At 43.6% G+C, this 19,241-nt stretch overlaps 1 protein-coding gene across 6 annotated transcripts in view; it reads right to left on the bottom strand.

The window, feature by feature from the left end:
- Positions 1 to 1,440: 1,440 nt before the first annotated feature.
- TTC12 (tetratricopeptide repeat domain 12) overlaps positions 1,441 to 19,241 on the bottom strand; it is a 220,595-nt gene continuing 202,794 nt past the window's right edge. For all 6 annotated transcript variants that reach the window (XM_085647350.1, XM_085647352.1, XM_085647351.1 and 3 more), the window contains 3 exons: positions 8,852 to 8,951; positions 5,777 to 6,002; positions 1,441 to 1,658 (listed from right to left, as the gene is read on the bottom strand). In XM_085647350.1, coding sequence (XP_085503476.1) covers positions 1,583 to 1,658; positions 5,777 to 6,002; positions 8,852 to 8,951 — 402 coding nt within the window. In that variant the 3' untranslated portion in view covers positions 1,441 to 1,582. The remainder of the gene's footprint in view (positions 1,659 to 5,776; positions 6,003 to 8,851; positions 8,952 to 19,241) is intronic.

Raw genomic sequence — 19,241 nt, 5'->3', positions numbered from 1 at the left:
GTTTAAAATAGGGCTGTCTGCTTGCCCACTCTTACTTGCTTTGTGCCTATCAGACCTACCCAAGAATACCTCTCAGAGAAGTGTCTTTGCTCCGAAAGTAAGGGACATGTGCATTAATGTGCTTAAATATGTTGATGATCTAGTGTGTCTAAGGGCAGGGCCACTCACGCTTAATTTTATTAATTACATTTGTATGTTGTTGTTTTTTTAATGAATTTTATAAAAACACAAAAAAATATCTGGGAGGTCAAATTACAACTAAGGAAATCATTAAAAGGATCTGGCAGAGTGAGAAGATTCTAAAATTCTTCCTGGAGTAAAATGAAAACGTTCTTGACCAAACCAGAACTAATGGAGAAAGGATAAATCTCCTGAAGCCATATGGTATCGATGCACAATACACAAAGCAAATAACCAATGTATTTAGTTGATGCAATTTGTAAAATGAACTAGATCGTCCTTGGCAGGATTAAAAACAAGAGATATATGAGGTCAGGTTGGTGTATTAATTAGAAACCCATGAAGAATGGGGTTGTATTGTATTGCAATTGGATTTATATAGCATTAACTACCACCCACTGTCATTAACCCAGTGGTTGTCATTGTTATATTGATTGATTATTGGATTAGTTTGTGCTCTAAGGAAACTGAAGACTGTCGTCAATTTTCAAGTGGTTAATAGGAGTTAGGTGTAATTATTAGAGTGAGTTAATGCCTGGGGAAAAAAGCGGTGAGTAAATAGCAGGGGGGCTCCTCTGCTAAGGCGCCTCACTGCTTTAAAGCAGTGCAAAGTAAAAATAAAATGATAATAAAGAAAGTCCGTTATTATCATTTTATTTTTAGTACAGCCAGGTTCAGGACGGGGCGGCCTCCCCAGACGTCGAGGCCAGATGAGAAGTGGTGGCTGCACCCAAGTGCACATTACATTTTGTCCGGCCATCTCGGGCCGGCCAAACAGTCATGCGCCCTGTGTATGTTCTCCACTAAGGCTGTATAACACAGCCTTAGTGGAGAACATGCCCCGCCTCCCGATCCCCATCTGAGCGCCAAGCCACGGCGCTCAAATCAATCACAACACTGCTCAAGGCAGCATTGTGATTGGTCAGGAGAGTATGGGAGCTTGCTGGTTCCTGCTCGGAGGCGAGGCGGCGGCTGGCGACAGCGATCACCAGGTAAGTTCACTTTTCTTTCTATTTCTCCCTAACTCCACACCATACCCGCCCCCCCACTCCCTCCACCCCACTGTTCCCTACCAGTCGCCACTGGTAAATAGGAAAGAAGAGGTTTTCTTTTGTAGAATAGCTTGGAGAGGTTAGAACAGAATGTAAAATTATGATTTAGAGGACCTGGATGTGTGGATCCTGAAATTTAATTTTTAAATGCAAAATACACATATCATGCCAGAAGTATGTTTCATAAAGCAATTTCAACAGACATTAAGGTAATCACAAAATAGTTTATGGAACATGACATATTAACATGGCGAATAAAACAAATAAATTACTTTAACGGCTCTGAAAACATAAGATGGTAAATAAACCCAATAAAACACTATCAATGCTCTGAAATCACGAGCACTCCGTCAGAGTAATTCAATGTACTTCATACAGGAGTTAAGGATTTCAATTCCATTCAGTTTGCGAAGTTGCTCAATAAACCTGGAAAAAAAGAAAATCAAATAATTAAAAAGGAGACCGAAAGACACATACTGCCATCGTGTTGGGACACAATTCTCTCAATAACACTCTTACAAAAGATTTACCAATCCATGAACTCATTGCCAGCAGGCATAAATCTCTTTGTTAAATTGAAACTGAAGAGCACATGAAATAAACGGCAATGGAAATCTTGATTTACAGACATTTTCACTCCTCGACATCACGAATGTCACAGAAAGCAGATTATTACTTACAAATTACTATATAGGAACACTAATCTTGTTAATGTTCGCGGTATGTGATGTTTCCTCATCGTTGGGGCAATTTGTTTTAGGTAACTGTCTTAAATACAATGAAACAATGCACTTTATTTTATGTAACAGGTATATCAGATTAAAGCGGTGTACCTTGTGCTATCATGTAATAAATATATGTTTATATCAATGTCAAAAGGAGGAAATATAATCTAGTGTATTTTAACCGAAAAAGTAACATAAATTGCCGGCACATTTTTTCAATTGGAAACTTCTAACTCATTAAACAAATAACCTACAAGCATCGATGGTGAATGGTATTTGGGACAGGCACTATTAAAAATGAAGAGATTTTAACCCAGTGTTCCCTGGATGTCAGACACACTCTGTAGGCTTCGCACAGAGTGTACAATTCGGTGAAATGCCAGGCGCAGGGATAAGACATTGATCTGAGGACTATGATAGAGACAACGAGCGGCTGCTGGAAGGCAGTGAGTGGGCTTGAACATGGGCTAGAAGAAAGGAGAAGCTCCAGTGTGAACTGAAACAGGCAAGTCGAAAGACAGAGACACAGGTAACAATCATAGCAGGTGATGGCATAGGGAAAAGTGGTGGTGTGACCTTTCAGAGAGAACGTGGTACTACAGAAACAAGAACAGCCCAGCACTGGTCAGTCGTTTCACATCGAAAAGGAGTGGCTTCTTGGAACTTCTACCCAGGCTGAAGTAACCAAATGCTGGATAGAATGGATGTTTTATTCCATTTATTTTTTTATAACTTTACATGGTAAATTGGTGCATTATTATGGTGCAACACTCCATGGTGGCGTGCGCCTGATGAAGGAGAAAGGAGCATATAGCTAGACAAAATGTTACATAGTTGTAACTTTAGTTCTCCAGTATTGGTACCTTTCACAGAGTCACTCGCTTTAATTATTCTCCATCGTCATGCTAATAATCCACTGTGTTGAGTGTCCAAACAGCGGGGAACAAATAGCCTCACTCAATGAACATTGCTTTAGGCGTATGCTAAATGTAATCTATCCACTTCAATGAGCGACCCAAACGTTGGCCACTGAGATGGAGAGACAGAGTAATTACATATCGCAAGATGAAAAGCATGAACAGCAATGCGTGTTTCTGAGCCAAGGTTCCACAACATGACCTTTCATAAATACTGCAGTTTAACAGCTGTGCAAATAACAATTGCTACTGTTACACTATTGAGTAATGGTAATATATTAACCAGAGAACTGTGAAAGGCCGATTAAGATATTTAAGGATTTCAACCTGTGGCTGCAGGTTCCATGCGGAAGGCGCATGCTCAATTGACAGGCCACTACTCAGGGAGTGGTTAGATGCATCTGCAGCATATGCATATAGCTGCATGTTTGTGAAAATGACTCCAACTAAGGAAGAGAAGGGAGACTGCAGAGTTGTGCTTCTTTTTTGTGAAGGGCCTATTTTAGTCTGCTGAGGAAGTCTGGCTCCTTGTTTCGTGAAACTGTTAGGCACGAGAGCACAGCCACAGCCCCTGGACAGGAGAAAAAGACGACTTTCCTGTCAGAAAGGTGAGGGTGGAGCTGAAGCTCAGCTTACAACTTTGGCTCTAATATATCTCTAAGGAAACACAGACTCCAAGGAGACCAAATGTCACAAGGTTGTTGACAAGGATACCTAACGTTTTGCTGAGGAGTCTGTAGTGAGGGAGACCTGCAAAGTCAGAGGATCAAAGAGAGAGTCCCAAACTTGTTTACCTACTGAATGCATTGCAGACGGTCCTCTTGAGGTTCTTGAGAAATTTGAACCTGAGCACACTGCAGTTCGGACTTCTGGCTCCAATGAACCGCACGACTTAGTTAACTCATTTGCAAATTAAGGATAGCAATTCTGAAATCAGTGAGACAGGATAGAGGACTGATGCAAAATACCCCTGATCAGTGGAGTCGTACAATACCCAGCCATCTATCCAAGATGGCTCCTATTAAGAGAAGCCATTGAGCATAACAAAAAAGACTTGCCCACATTAAAAGCTTACCTCAAAGAAGGACTCTGGTACATTAGGCTGGAACTGATCCCTTACCAACCAGATGTCAAAAAAGGGTTAAGGCAACCCCCCGCTGATGCTGCGGGAACCCACCTCAGCTGTCACTGGCCATTTAATAATAATGAACACCCCTTCCCTATGAAAAACAAGTAATCATTGAAAGTCATTAATGTCACCAATTTGAAAGGCTTTTTGGGGAGGAATGGGTTGAAGAAGAGGAGGACCAAGATAATACTAGCACAACCTTCTTGTCTACTTGAAAGGCCCACGTTCTACTTCTAAGTTTGATTACCCGCAGATCTATTAGCCTCTACACCTCCACCAGGAACTATTGAAAGTCTAGACGAGAGGGTCGAGGGCACAAAAGAAATTCAAGAGTAAACATGAGACCAACCATCAAATAAGGTTCCTGGTTCCCAAGTTAAAGAATTTCAAGCAGATAGGTCAGTCCATCCAGGCACGATAAATATGGCAGCAAACTCCATTTGAAGGTTAGTTTTGAATTTTGTCCTTGGTGGAGGAGCCGATGTAAAAAAGAAAAGTCAAGTAAAATGTTCTTTACCAGTCAGACTGGTGGCTGATCTATCCTCGTCGTTTCTTATGGCATGGATCCTAAAGGGTTACAACCACAACGCTAAGGGGCCCAAAAGTCCTTGGTAAATCCCAGAAAGACTTTCAAGGATACTTCCATCAAAGAAGTGGCCATAAGGGCCAAAATACGTACACTTGCTGGCGGCTGCTTATCAGCTGAACGTGTGCAACATTTTCATACTAAATTAAAATCAAGGACTTTTTTCTGGGCCTCAGGGGAGAGGTAGGCTGAGTGGAGCCAACATTTGCAATCCATGTTCGCTGTTTTAAAGTGGTTTAAGGTATAGATTAGCAGCATAGTAGAAATTATAGTTGTCTACAGTTGTTGATGTGTTGTCACAAACTCCGTTCTCTTCTGAAATATCAGGGAGGATTGCAACACTCTACTAGGACAGTGGCCACCTTTTCTGGCGGTGGTAGAGGGCTGAGTTTTAACAGCTTTAGGGAAGATGCCATTTAAAAAATGTGTGCTGTTATCAAGAAGAATAGGTTTGGGAAGTGGTGCAAATTATCTCCCCTGGGAGTGTTCTATGTTTTGATGACTTCTGCCTAAGAATGTTGCTAGTACCAAATCACATTAGCAAATTTTAGCACATCTCCTTCAAGTGTCATTCACGATCTGTTCTACACCATAGGAAAAAAAAGACATACCCCCACATCCCTATTTATGGAAAAGAAGTATCCTATCCACGAACCCATAAACCTTGTGTTCCTATGTTAAGAAAAAGTGGAAACTTCACTCCTTTACACTTTGGTATGTTTGACTTTCAATTTGAATTTTAGCAGGACACAATGCAACTAAGATCAAGTGCTATACGTGCACACACGCTAGAGGGCTGTAAAACAGTGAATATTCAAAAGTCTTAACAAAAAACATGTTCATACCTCATGTCTTTGCACTTAAACTTTAAAAGAATTAGTGTGTGACATCCACATTTTTACGATATGTCATTTATCTCTATCAGAAGGGTTGAAATCAACATTAGTGACAGCCTAGGTACAAATATTTTTATTGGCTAAGTGATCTCGCTGAAAGGAAGTACTGGACAAGAAAGGCAGAGTTAATGGTTTGAACTACTCAGGTAAACTAGTTTAAATGTATAGTTAATTCAACTAAACTCACACCCAAAACCAATGTATTCATCAGTATAAGATACCAGAATAAAAGAGGGCTTCGTTGAAAAGTTGTCAAATCCATTAAAATGACAAACGTCAATCACTGCAAACCTTGGCTCTGCTGTGCAAAGCTTTCCTAAAGCTATAGCTGCATTCTGCTGTAAAGCAACCTCTTTGGCGTCCCCTCCAGCATATGTTAACAGGACTTTCAGTATGTCCGATTTTAGCAGAGAGGAGGGCGCTCCAGGAACCGACATACAGTGACCGAGGCAGAGGGCTGCATTTCCTGCAATGACTTCATTCTCTGAGTGTAACAGCTTCATCAGGACAGTAAACTCTAGGACAAAAGAGATGTCAATCAGTTACAGGTTGATATGATTATGACATACATTGGCTGCCATAAGACCACTGAATGGAGTCATAGCTCTATGCATTGCTTAGGCAGCATACCTGCAGCCTCTGCTTGGCTGTTTCACAGGTTTTACTATTAATCAACTCAATGGTACTCAACTTATAAACATAAAACAAGATTTAGGGCTGAATTAGCAGTGCACAGGCTAGAAACTTTGACTTCCGGCTTCCAGAGAATTATCAGCATTAAGTGCTCAGCTTATTCAGCCGTCTTAGCTACTTACTTTGGTGCCCCACCATTCAGTTCTTGAGATCACAGGAATATTTATGTTGACATTGCACCCAATTCCCTCAGGATGTCCTGGAATCTCATAGAATTCAACTCATGCTAACATGTTAATTCAGCAATGTAAAAACTACTGTGGAAGTTTCAGTCACTAATAAAGTTGTACACTTGCTTCAGGTTGAGTTCACTTATAGTATTGTTATTGGTCCACTCCACATCTGCAAGGTCTGTGCCTTGTGAGCAGGAGCATCACCCAATCTCTCCACCAGACACTTCTTGGAATAGCATAATCTCATCCCAAATAATCCATACACTTGTTGCACACTAAGGATTCCCCAAGCTGTACACTCTGTTTCTGTGTAATTTCTCAGCTACAAGACTTGTATCAAGAGTGCCCAAAACCCTCCTACCCTGAGTCCACTACCCCATCCAGGTTTCCCCAGGTCTCCAACTGTGCCCCACCTATCGCCGCTTGCCATAAACCCCTGTCATTCCTTGCTAGGGTCACCCTCCTATGCACCTATCCTAATTCCCAATGCAGCCCCTTCCCTGCTTTAATGTCCAGATCGTACTCTTCCCCACAAACATGTCCCTCCTACTCTGCTACGTCTTTCAATTCTAGGGTCTTTTACGCTGTCCCCTGCTCACATTCACCTCCTCTTCCATTGTCAGCTGATCTCTTACCTGCCAGATAGCAGGCTCCAATATCCAAACACTTTTCACCTACCCTCGGCCAACCCCACACTGCTCCTTTTATTCCATGCCTACAGCCATATGCTGTTGGGCCAAGTTGTTTTGCTCCATCTCTTGTCTTCCGCCCTTCTCCACTCTCACTCAGTGTTACATCACCATTCTGTTGTCTTCCTGTGTACACACTCCCTTTGGCTTGTCTTTCCTGCTCTGCGTACCGCCTACTACTATATACTCCACTGCCTCGTAGCTGTGCTCTCATGATACAAATGAAGATATTTATCTCCATGCACAGTTCACAAATACAAGGCTTTTTGCATAGGCTTTTGCTATTGACAGAGTAGACAGGCAGAAGCGAAAGACAGGCTTCATATACTATACGAATGATCATCTTTTCTTACTTCTTGCTACCTGCTTGGCTCGTTTGCCCTTCCCGTATTTGTTAGTTGTGTGATGCCTCAATCTCGCGTACTTGGATATTCTTCTCTAGTTGTGTTTTCCTTCGTGAGAGAGGCATAACTACATGGCTGACAATGTCTGCAGCTCCATCATAACGCCTTATTTGATTCTCCAGGGAACTGACATTATTTCTAACTAGTTTGTCCACCTTCCCATCCTCAAAATGATTGTTGTTTAAACACCTCGGTTCTTGACTGCGCTCTTAAAATTCTGTTCGGTTTACCTCCAGGTAACAAGCCAGCACTACAACAACAAGCAATGCTGGACAAAGAACAAAGGGCCTGGTTAAGAATTTTACAAACTTGATACTCCACCACAAACGTGGCAGATATACCATCCATTGAAGTACAAATGCATTACTGCGTACTGCACGTGTAATACAGCGGACGGGATATCGGCCACGTTTGCGACACAGAATTCCATCCACCAACTTAAAATAAGGCTCAAAGTTCAATTTCAGTGTTTATGACCTGACTGTAATGCATTCCCCTACGGGGAAGTCTTTGTGTTCTAGTTATATGAAAAGTACTCCTGTTTTACACTTTTGGGCCCCTTCTGTGTCTTGTTTTACTACCAACTCATCTTCTTCTCATTTGTATTTTCGACAGGTATTCAGCCAATACCATTCAACACCATTAAACTTTCATATATGTATTAACTTTAGACACATGCTTTGGAATGTTGACTATATTTTACCTGTGCAGTAACCTAATCTTTTTTTATGATTAAAAAACATTCGAAATGCTCTTAAGACCAGATGTACGATTTTTTAACCAGTATATAAATAGCCCATAAAATTATGATGAATAATGTGCCACAATCCTACCTACCTATTAACCTTTAATTAGGTAGATCGCTAGTGATTCCCTTTGATTGGCGATCATCACAGAGATGGCGGTTACTATGGTTAGCAGACCACCATGTCTGTGATCGCCTTTCAATAAGGTAAACTTTAAAAAAAAAAAAGGCAGCCTGCTTTCCTTAAAGGAAGAAGTCCTGTATTTAAAACAAAATGTATTTCAAGCCTATTAAATGAAAACTCTGTTAACGTTTTACTTCGCAAACCTGAAGTATGAGAAATTAAACTAACATTTATGCTTATTAATTAACCCAAGAACCACAAGCTTGATACAAGCTTGTTTCAGATCACATCTCAGCCTCATTAAATGCATGGTGGTTTGCCATCCCTCCTTTGCATACTGTATATGCAATTTCAAGAGCTCATCCTATTTAATGCATACGCACACGTTTGCAAGCCTTAGGAAGGCTCAGCTGGATTAGCTCACAGCTCGCATTGGACTGGGCTCCCTAGCAGACTGGACGAAAGAGGCCCCCCGAGGACAATCAACCTTGAAATCCCACTCGACGTTTATCCCGGGTTCAGCATGTCTGCCACTCACTTTTATCTGACTTCACCACGTCCTCACGAGCCTGTGGGCTGCTCCGAGTGCACGCGGCGAGGGCTTTCACAGCATAGCCGGATGTGATCTGCCCGCTCCCCTGGAGTTAGAACCAAAAGGAAACACAAGCATACATATGAATGTGATGTGCATTCATGCCTATACAACTTGGGAGCAAAAAATAATTCTAGACAAAGACGTAAAATAGGTACTGCTGTTCGGTTCTTCAGGGAATTGAACTTTGGGTTTTATGATGCATCCAAGAAGTAATGTCTGCAGTTGTTACCTGCCCCGGGATGCCTTGCAAGTGCTCACTGTTGAATAAGACATTCAAGTTTTAAGTTTGCATCAATATGCACCAAGCTACCTTCACAATGCTGTACAGACATCCGACAGCTGGTGCTCTCTGAAGGTGGTGAGGCGTAATGCCAAATATTCACCCCATTTTTTCTCTCCAAAAGTTGCCTTGGGTGACCCTATACATTAAGAATTACCTACAGAGTGCCAATGCCAGTGTTACTATTTTGTCATAGGTACTCCCTGATACCAGGAATTACATGCAATATACCAGTAGATTTCTATTGAGACTGCGCATACACCGTGGGTAACCCTTATGTCAAAAATGAATTCCAGTATGCCAGAGCCACCTTGGTTTACTTCCCCCAGTCTGACTCCCCAATATACTGCAGTTGTCAAGATTTACCTCCAATATGCCTGCGCACGCATTGTTCCAAAGTTGTCCCTCCGTATGTTAAAACACGCTCACAAACACATTACACACTCTCTCAATTCACTGGCTTTGTCATTCACTCACTCCCCACCACTGATCTATTTATTCTGACTCATACTTACTGTCACTCACACACATCTTCACTCACACCCTCATATTCACTCTTTCACACTCACTTTCACACTCACTGACTTTAACTCACAAATGCTAGTGCACAGAAGGCTCTGCTTTGAACTACTAGGTGAAGAGGTGCTCTGCTTTCAAAGGCAGCATACAATAAGCAGCTCATACGTCTGGGCCATGGTGCAACTGCACGTGCTGCATCATTCATAGATACGCTCTGACTCACTCCCACTCACAATGTCCCCGCACTCACTTATTCTAACTCACTCATACTTTCACTTATTCAGTCACATTTACCCTCAATGATTCTCACTTTGTAAATGTGTTGTAAATGTGTTGTACTTGTATAGCGCACTGTTACCCTAGGGTGTCCTGGCGCTGTACTCATACCGCTGTGGAACCCTTCCTGGCTTTTCCCTGTGATATGTCTGCTCCTGGGCACCCCCAAGGTGAAGCCAGGCATCCCAGCGCTGTTGAGGCCGTTGTGGAGATTAAGCAAACTATTGCCCAGAGTTGCAGAGTGGGACCCTTGATTAGAATAGGCACCGAGGCGAGAATTAACAGGTCCGAGGAAATTGAGCCCAAGACCCGCCGAGGCGGGAATTGAACCCTGGTCCCGGGCCAGACCTCTGCATCAGGGTCTGCCGCTCTAACCATTGAGCCACACTTCTCCACTTTCTCTCTCATTGACACTCAAACACTGTCACCCCCACTCATTCACTCCGAATCACTCACAAACACAGTCACACATGCACAAGGGAACAGCACTGTTTTTTATTTTACTTACCTTGCTTCCTTTACATGCAGTTCCAAGGCTGGATGGCAGCTGCAGGACAGGAATCTGATGCTGGACATCAGAACCAGCAACGCATGATTCCCAACAAGGAGCCAGACAGAGCAGCAGGGCCAGTATTAAAAAGGGGAGGACCACCTCAGCGCCTCTCCCAGCTTCCTGATAGTGCTGGAAGCACAACCCTATCAGAAGCTCTTACCGTGTTTAGGATTCTGCCCTTGCTGCTCGATGTAACTTCTCCTTACCATCAAAGTGCTCCATCCATGACAGCCCAGTTTAAACAGATACACAGTGCTGCCTGAGGCATGCACAGTATGTCTATTAAACAAAGTGGCTTGTACTTGTGTGAGGTAAGCGTAGTTGAATTGCGCCATTCACATGTGCATGTGGTTACTCTTTAAAATAATGTGCTTTATGTCCCAAAGGTTTGCTCAGAAACCCGCAGTTAAAGGATCAATTCGGCCTGATGCCTCATTAATATACCACCAGACACTCCCTGCCTCTTTATAACACTCTTGTAGGTTCCTTTCAATCCAGCTTTCCCCCCTTGTCACTGTTTTTCCTTCTTTCTCTTCCTCCTCCTTTCCCCCTTTTGTGTTTTTCTCTCTCTGGATTGAAGTCTGTGGATAAATAATAAATGCCAGTCATCAGAAATTACTGCCGATGGGTCACACCTTCCTGCTCAAATTATGCGCTGCATACACACAATCCAGACATCCACCTGCAGAGTGATGCCTTTTGAAATAGCAATCTGTAGATGGATCGTTGCTCAGCCCCATCAGCCTCCTCTTCCTCCTGCCATCAGTAGCCTGTAGAAGCCAAGAAGATAGACCGGCACACAGGCAAAGTTCACGATACAAGAAAGTGGTGGAATACTGCTAAATTACATGATGAGCAGAGCCGGGAGAGATAAGGAGCAGTATGTGGTGGCTCACAGGTGGGGGCTGCACCATGAAGGCCCTGTTGAAGAGTCACCACTGAACAGTGCCATTTTTACATCATGGCCTGAAATGTGTATAGGACATAATAACAAATAAAGAGAAATTCCCCATTATAAAGGCCAAATTTTGGACAAAGATGTGTAAGTCTGCCCAGCAATGATTGAGCCAAGAGGGCAAGTGGTTCTCATTGTCAACCCAACAGCAAAGTAATAAGAACTAATGGCCTTGTTAGAGCTTGGTGGACGGGCTTCTCACAAATGTGCCAGATATCCAATTCTTCATATTACAAGTGCCACCATAGGCTACAATACACTTTTAACACAGTAGATGGTGTATCCTCCACGTTTGCGATGGAGTACTCTATCTGCCAAGCTCTAAATAAGGTCCCTAGTTCAGGCAGGCAATTTAGTTACTCAGACAGTCTTTCTGCTTCCTATTTCTCAGGTCCCAAGAAACAGTGTTGAGGAATCACACTGGGCATTTTTGTACGGTGCCTTCAAATCACACATTACAAAGCTTGCATGTGCAGTACGTGTACGAATGCAAGGTTGAAAACAGAGGACACTGAAGAGAGCTATTGGCTTGTGAGTGCTTCACATATGTCATTTTGTCATTCATAGCATATATATAACTCGTAAGCGCAGACAGTGGAGTCCAGAAAATATCTGGAACAGCCCTTGGCTTCTCCAAGGGGTGTACTCCTAACGTCCCTCAGAGGTAGAAGAGGAAAAGAAGCCATGTTGATGGTCATCATTTTCCCACCTACCCTACCGAAATGTAGTTGCTGGTTTTTCCAATTTTTGCCTTAACAGGCACTGTAATTTCCAGGGCTCGTGACACAAGATAAGAAGAGAACAGCAGAGAGTGGTGTGGCACCAGTAAAGGCTTTCTACCTCAGCCCTACAAGGCAACCACAAGGAGCAGGACATGAAGCAATCCAGCGATAACATGATCTGTAGACCAATATCGGAGAGAGGAAAAGCTGGATGACTGTACATGTGTTGCTGTGTATGGGAGAGCACACACACAAGTGTCCTAATGTATATGTACCTGCACAAATGTCTACTAATGCATATGTATGTGATCCTCTATACATGTATGTATCGTTGCATGTCTGGAGAGAGAGAGGATAGGGAGAATGTGTGTATTTTATAGCTGGGCTGCTAAGGACAGTAACTGGGTATACAACATCAATATTCACAAGGTGGTGAGAACAGGTGAGCATATTTTCTGAGGCCATGGCAGAAAAAGGCTAAAACAGTCTTAAGAGGGCACTAGAGAAGTTGGCATGCTAATGCCATGCTAATGTACATTTAACTGCAGCTAAGTGTTCTACAGAATATTTGGGTCGTACATTGTCAGACCACAATCTACTCATGGTACCCTACACTGGGGCAGGTGACGGACTCAGCTCCCCACATGGCGGTTACATACCCAAGGATTTCTGGATAATGTGTTCTGTGAGACCATGAGCACCCATGTTCTCCAGTACTTTGAGTCGAGTGAGGGCACAGCGTCTGACAGAGGGGTGGAGTGGGATGCCTTCAAGGTGGTGATGCGGGGTCTCTGCATCAAGACTGAGTGCAGCGTGAACCTGGCTTTACAAAGGGCATTAACAAAGAAGCTCTTGTTGGGACACCCCCTTGAGGAGACACGCCAGACAGCTACAGCCGTGCATCGTAGTGGTGTTACCTGTGTGGCTTGAGAGAGCTTACATCAGAACACTACCTAGATAGACGGTGGACTCCCTCCCACTTACCTGGGCCATTGATTGAGCTTGACCAGTCACTGAACTTTGGTGGCCAGTATATTACATTACATAATATTTACATAATTTTATTTCTATGTGGAGAGACTAACTTAATGGTCCTGAAAAATGCCCCTGAACCCCGAGCGGGGTCATAGAAGGACAGAAACATGTTGACCTACTGTAGGGGTATATTTATTGTTAACCCCTAGTCCACTTTCCTTTTATCCTTGTTCAAAGGGATGGCAGAAAAAATAGTTATTGGCCCCCGTAGATTATTTTATTTCACTTTCCTCTGTCTAATTGCACTCTACCCCCCACTACCCCTGCTTCATCCCTTGAAAACACCTCAGCTCCTCTTCAAACTCAAGAGAGTTGTAGCCCACACCAATGACCTTGCGCACTTGGTGTGAGGAGAGAACCCAATGATGAAGCATGTCACCCTTGGGTGAGTGAGGGTTCTTGTCCTAAAAGAAGCTCTTCCTTCTTCCATATATTAGTGCTTGGTGATTTTCTTCACTCCCCCGTGATGAAGCGTATTTTTCTGTGAGTTTATATAATAATTATAAACAAAGAAGCTACCATACATGCGGCAGAGATTCTGGCAGGAGATGGACAGTTTGGATAGACAAACGTACCACTTTCGGGCCGACTATAGAGCATTAGTAGTCATACTCGGAAAGCTAGACTATGCTTAATATGTAGCCAGACAGCATGCAGAGGGCAACAAAGTGGGTGGATATTGGTGTGGCTGTTGCGGTCAGAGGCCGACACACCTCAACTAACCGCAGTAAGGTCTCCGAGGGGCGATATACTCACTGCGCAACCGGACATCAATGCATATTTTTTTATTGCGATAAATTCGCAAACCGGAGCGCTTAACACCAATCCCCCAGGGATGACTGAAAAAAACAGGTTTTAAGTTTTTCACGAAACATTACTTCAGATGGATACATCCTCAATTCCATAGGTAGGTTATTCCAGGCCTTAGCCGCGAGGGAAACACTTGCCACTAAGCTGCTTCAGCTGTTCCAACCTCCCAAAGATAGGGGTCCCTCCCTGCATCCATGAGAGGCATTGATTCTGGCCCTTCTCAAGCCGGATAGAGACCCATTAGAGGTAGATTCTTACCAACCGCTTTCCGTCCTCAACACGGATTGTAAGATCCATAGGAATGTAATTTTGAATCAGCTATGCCGCTGCATTGATCCACCATGACCAGAATAGCTTCGTCCCCGAAGAAACACATTCCTCACCCTCCAACGCTTGATCCGCCTTGTGGATGAACAAACACCTGAGTTGCTTCTATGTGTGGCGTTCTCCCTGGACATTGAAGAAGCCTTTGACACCCTGGGTTGGCCTAATCTGCGGGGTGTTCTGCAACGCATGGGCACGGGTCCGGAGATATTGAAGTGGGTTGATATAATGTACCGAACCCACCTCTTCTCTAGCGTTACAACTATGACTGGGACACGGTACAGACAAGCATGCAGTAAGGTTATTATACAACCGGTTTCTGGAACCACGCAACCCAAACCTCCATGTCTTGAGGGATGAGTGAGCTCAGTCTACTGGACACGCCCTTACAGACAGGGAATGTTCCTGTGCTTTGCAACAGATCCGGGGTGTCTCCAGGAATTCCTGACTGAAATACACAGCATTCAAATATGTGCATTAGACATATCTTACTCCTGTACCACTCCTCCACATCTTCCTGGAATAACTCCAAAATGCCCCTAATGCCCCTGCTTAGAGACAGATTTTTACCGTATGGTCTGGCAGTGCCCAGAGTTTCAGCGGTACTAGAGGGAAGCAACCCAGACACTGTCTGACATCACAGGACGACCCTTACAGTTAGACCCTTCTACACTGCCTCCTGGGTTTGATGGCTCGTACATGGAAGAAAAAATATGTTACTTGGTTCATCGATTTGGCATTCATCCTCCTTATGCACCGCAAAGCAATGGCCTGGAAGTCTACAGTGGCACCTTCACTATCACCCTGGCTGAAAGATCTTCTTAAATGTTCCTCTGCTGAGACGACCACGTGGCGCTCACTCCCACTGCAGCATAAAGTGGTGCCTCTGTTGGGTGCATGGGATGCATACCTCAGCAGTCTGTCTGCAAGGATAGGCAAGAGATCTCCCTGAAACCAGATATCCACCAACTGATGCTTCTTGATATGCTGCAGGACCATCGTTGGAGGCTTTCTTCCGATGATTAACAACACAACATATATTAACGTAGTTGGGTCCTCGCCCGTGCTTCCCCCACCCCCAACACACACATCAGCTAATGTAAAACTTGGGCTTTTCCACTGCGAGTTCCACTTTCAGGGCTTGATGTCGGGACTCCTCCCCGCAACTCAGTAGTTGGGATGCACACAGAGATAAGACACTACTCAGCGTGATGATAATGGTGGATCTACACTCCACAGACATTACAGGTTTCACCCAAATTTTAGAATTGGTGCTCTGCTTTTGCTTTTACTGTCACCCTCATAGCTCCTTATAGTGGACATGTGCATATACAATGCACGGACACCCCACACGGTGTTCGTCCAGTGACAGACTGGTGCGAGCCCCAGGACAGCCCAAATGGACGTCAGTACAAACACAGGAAGTGTGTCATACTATAGACTTCAAGCATTTTCTGATGGATACTTTCCTTCCATGTGTACAATGTATTTACCACAAGCTTGTCACCTTTTCTATGTTCTAACATATAGGACCTTCCCTCTAACTTATAGCATTTTTTACCTTCCTATACTCCTTTTTAGATAGGCAGTAGTCTGACGTGCAAACTCCTTAAGAGACCCACTACCATTGTTAGGTCTCGTCTGTGACAGCGCATATGCTCTGTCTCTTTGATATCTATTTATCTTAAATAAAGCTAGAAATCATGGTGGCGTCTTCATCACTCTGCTTTTGTCTTCAATGGTCAGTGACCTGGTTTCATTTATCCAGCTAGCTGTAAGAATTTGGGAGACAGGCACACACACACACACACGCACACACACACACTTACAAACACAGGCACACACACACACACCTTCTAGCCGGCACATCACATGAATCTCTTCATTCCACGCAATGCCACTTTACTCCACTCTACGCCACTCCACTCCATCCCACTCCATCCCACTTTACAACACTACGCCACGACACACTACTCCACTCTACACCACTCCAAGCCACTTTACTCCACTCTACTCTATGACACTCCATACCACTCCACTCTATGACACTTTGTCACTCCTCAACACTCTACATGACTCCACTCTACAACACTCTGCTCCACTAAACTCCAGTGTACGACAATCTACCCACACCACTCTATGCTACTCCATGCCACTCCACTCTACCACACCCTATGACATTCTACTCTATGCCTCTTCACTCTATGCCACTCCTCTCAACCCCACTCCATGACACTCTACTCCACTAAACGCAACTCCACAACACTCCACTTTAATCCACTCTCCTTATGCCACTCCGCTCTAAGATACTCTACTCCACTCTATGAAGCTCCACAAGACTCTACTCCACACCACTCCACTCCACAACACTCCACGCCACTCCACTCCACGCCACCCTACTCCATCACACCCTACTCCATCACACTCCACTCCATTCAATGCCACTCCATTCTACTCCACTCTCCTCTATGCCACTCCCTTTTAGCCATGCTGAACAGCAAGTATGCTGGTGTACAACATGATGTACAACATGGATAAAACACAATGCCAAAGCCAATAGCTCTTGCTTCCCACATACCATTTTGCACTATCATTGATTTTTGGCATTTTCTCATCGATACATTGCTTTCATGAGTACAAATTATTTACCACAACCTTGTCACCATTTTTATATTCTCATATATAAGACCTTCTCTCAAACATATAGCATTTTTGTTACCTCCCCATGCATCCTTATTATGTAGGTAGTAGTTTGATATGCAAAGCACTAGAAAAAGCCACAGCTATTTTTAGGTCTCACCTAAGGCAGCGTCCATGCGCTGTCTCTTCGAGATCTATTGCATCTTAAACACACCAAAAAAAAGTTGGATGGTGTCTTCATCACTCTCACTTCTTTTGTCTTCTTGGTCAGTGGCAGCTGGGCTGGTTTCATTTTTCCAGCCAGCTTTGGACACCACCACACGGATTTTAGTTTTATCACACACACACACGCACACACACACGCACACACGCACACACACACACACGCACACACACGCGCACACACACACACACACACACTTCCCCCCAGCTCGGAGCAGGCAAAACACATGAATCACTCAATTTCACAATGCCACTCTATGCATCTTTACTTCACTCTACCCCACTCCACACTACAACACTCTATGGCACTCCACGCCATTTCACTCTACACCACGACACACTAATCTACTTTCAACCACAGCACTCAACTCCACTCATTTCACTCTATGCTACTACACTTTACTCCACGACACTCTATGACCCTCCACAACATTCCATTCTATGCCACTCCACTCCACTCTATGCCACTTTACTCCATGCCACATCATTCTTTGGCACTCCACTCCACTGTATGCCACTCTACAACACTCTGTCACTCCACTGTACTGCACTCTATGATACTCCACTCTACAACACCCCACTCAATGCTACTTCATGGCACTCCACTACACTCTACTTCAATCCACTCCACAACATTCCACTCCACTTTACATCACCCCACTCCACTCCACTCCACTAAGTTTTAGCCCTGCATAACATCAGCCATGCTTGGGTAAATATGGCTAAAAACACATTGACAAAGCCAATAGCTCTCACATAGGTGCGACCTATTGGCCTTGCCAATGCCTGTTAGCCATATAGTGCTATATAGCCATATAGTGTTGAAAAGTCGAGAATTAACTGATAGAACTGAATTGCTGATTACAAATATGGAAGGAGTCATTCAGGTCCCACCCTTCTGTACACCTTGACTTAAAATTATTATAATTGCAGATAATTTATTGTAAATACACTTTGACATAATTTCCAAACCTGATAACCTGTGAATATCTTATTGCGGTACTTGTGAGAAAATTTGTGGATTAGACTTATACAGTTATTTCTATTTTGGTTCATCGATCCGAGACTGACCACACTTGACGTATGTGACTTTTTGTCCATGCATCACAAAATGATTGATTTTAGACTCTAAGTAAATCTTTGGAAACCAATGATCTGTATCTGCACGGGGGGGGCAGAAATTCCTGTTAACTGGCACATGATTGTGACCTGCCCTACTGTATCTACAAGAGTTCCTAAAAAGACGACAGACCAGGGAAATGGAAGAAGCCTGTCACAATGAGTGGAAGAGGTGCAGGAGATGTGGAGCAGTCTGAAGGCTTGACGAGCTGTGTTTTGAGACATCTAACAGTGCCATGGTGCGACTGTAGACATCTTGGTGTAATTGAAGGGATAGTGACAGTAATTTCTGGGGTGTGACAAAGCAATTCAGGTGTGAGGATCATGTACTAGAGAGAGGACGGGCACTCTGTCTAGCGTTTGTACAACTGCTATTTATTGCTATTCAGATGTACTATTTAGCAAGGGTTAAAAGAGCAGTGGTGTACTGTGACCTTTACTGTAGGTTCTGAGAGTGAGCGTCATTATTCGATCAAGTACACACGAAAACTTGGTGTGAGTGAGTGAGTGCGAGTTGCATTTTCTGTTCTGGTAAAAAAAAATATATGGTATATGTTGAGTGTGCATCTCTGGTATACCTTGTACCCAGAGCAGATTTAATTGATTCAATTTACATTTGCTGATAAGGTACACAAGATAACCGGGTGCAGGGTAAGTGTGAGCTGAATTTATTCAACTAGAACACAAGATACCCTGTGTGGTTTGAGTGTATTTTCACTTGCTGTTGTAGTAAACAGAACACAATTGTGCAGGTTGAACGTGAACTTCTGGTACACAGAATGGGCTGAATGTGAGCTGCATTTACTCTCCTGTTAAGCTACATATCCTGGATTGTGTCAAGTGCCCCTTGTTTTCAATGTTCAAAGTATTTTATTATG

This window comes from Triturus cristatus, chromosome 3_2 (assembly GCF_964204655.1).
Source record: "Triturus cristatus chromosome 3_2, aTriCri1.1, whole genome shotgun sequence".
Lineage (NCBI taxonomy): Eukaryota > Metazoa > Chordata > Amphibia > Caudata > Salamandridae > Triturus > Triturus cristatus.
Note: the sequence above shows the minus strand (reverse complement) of the source record. Positions and strands in the feature narration are given on the sequence as shown.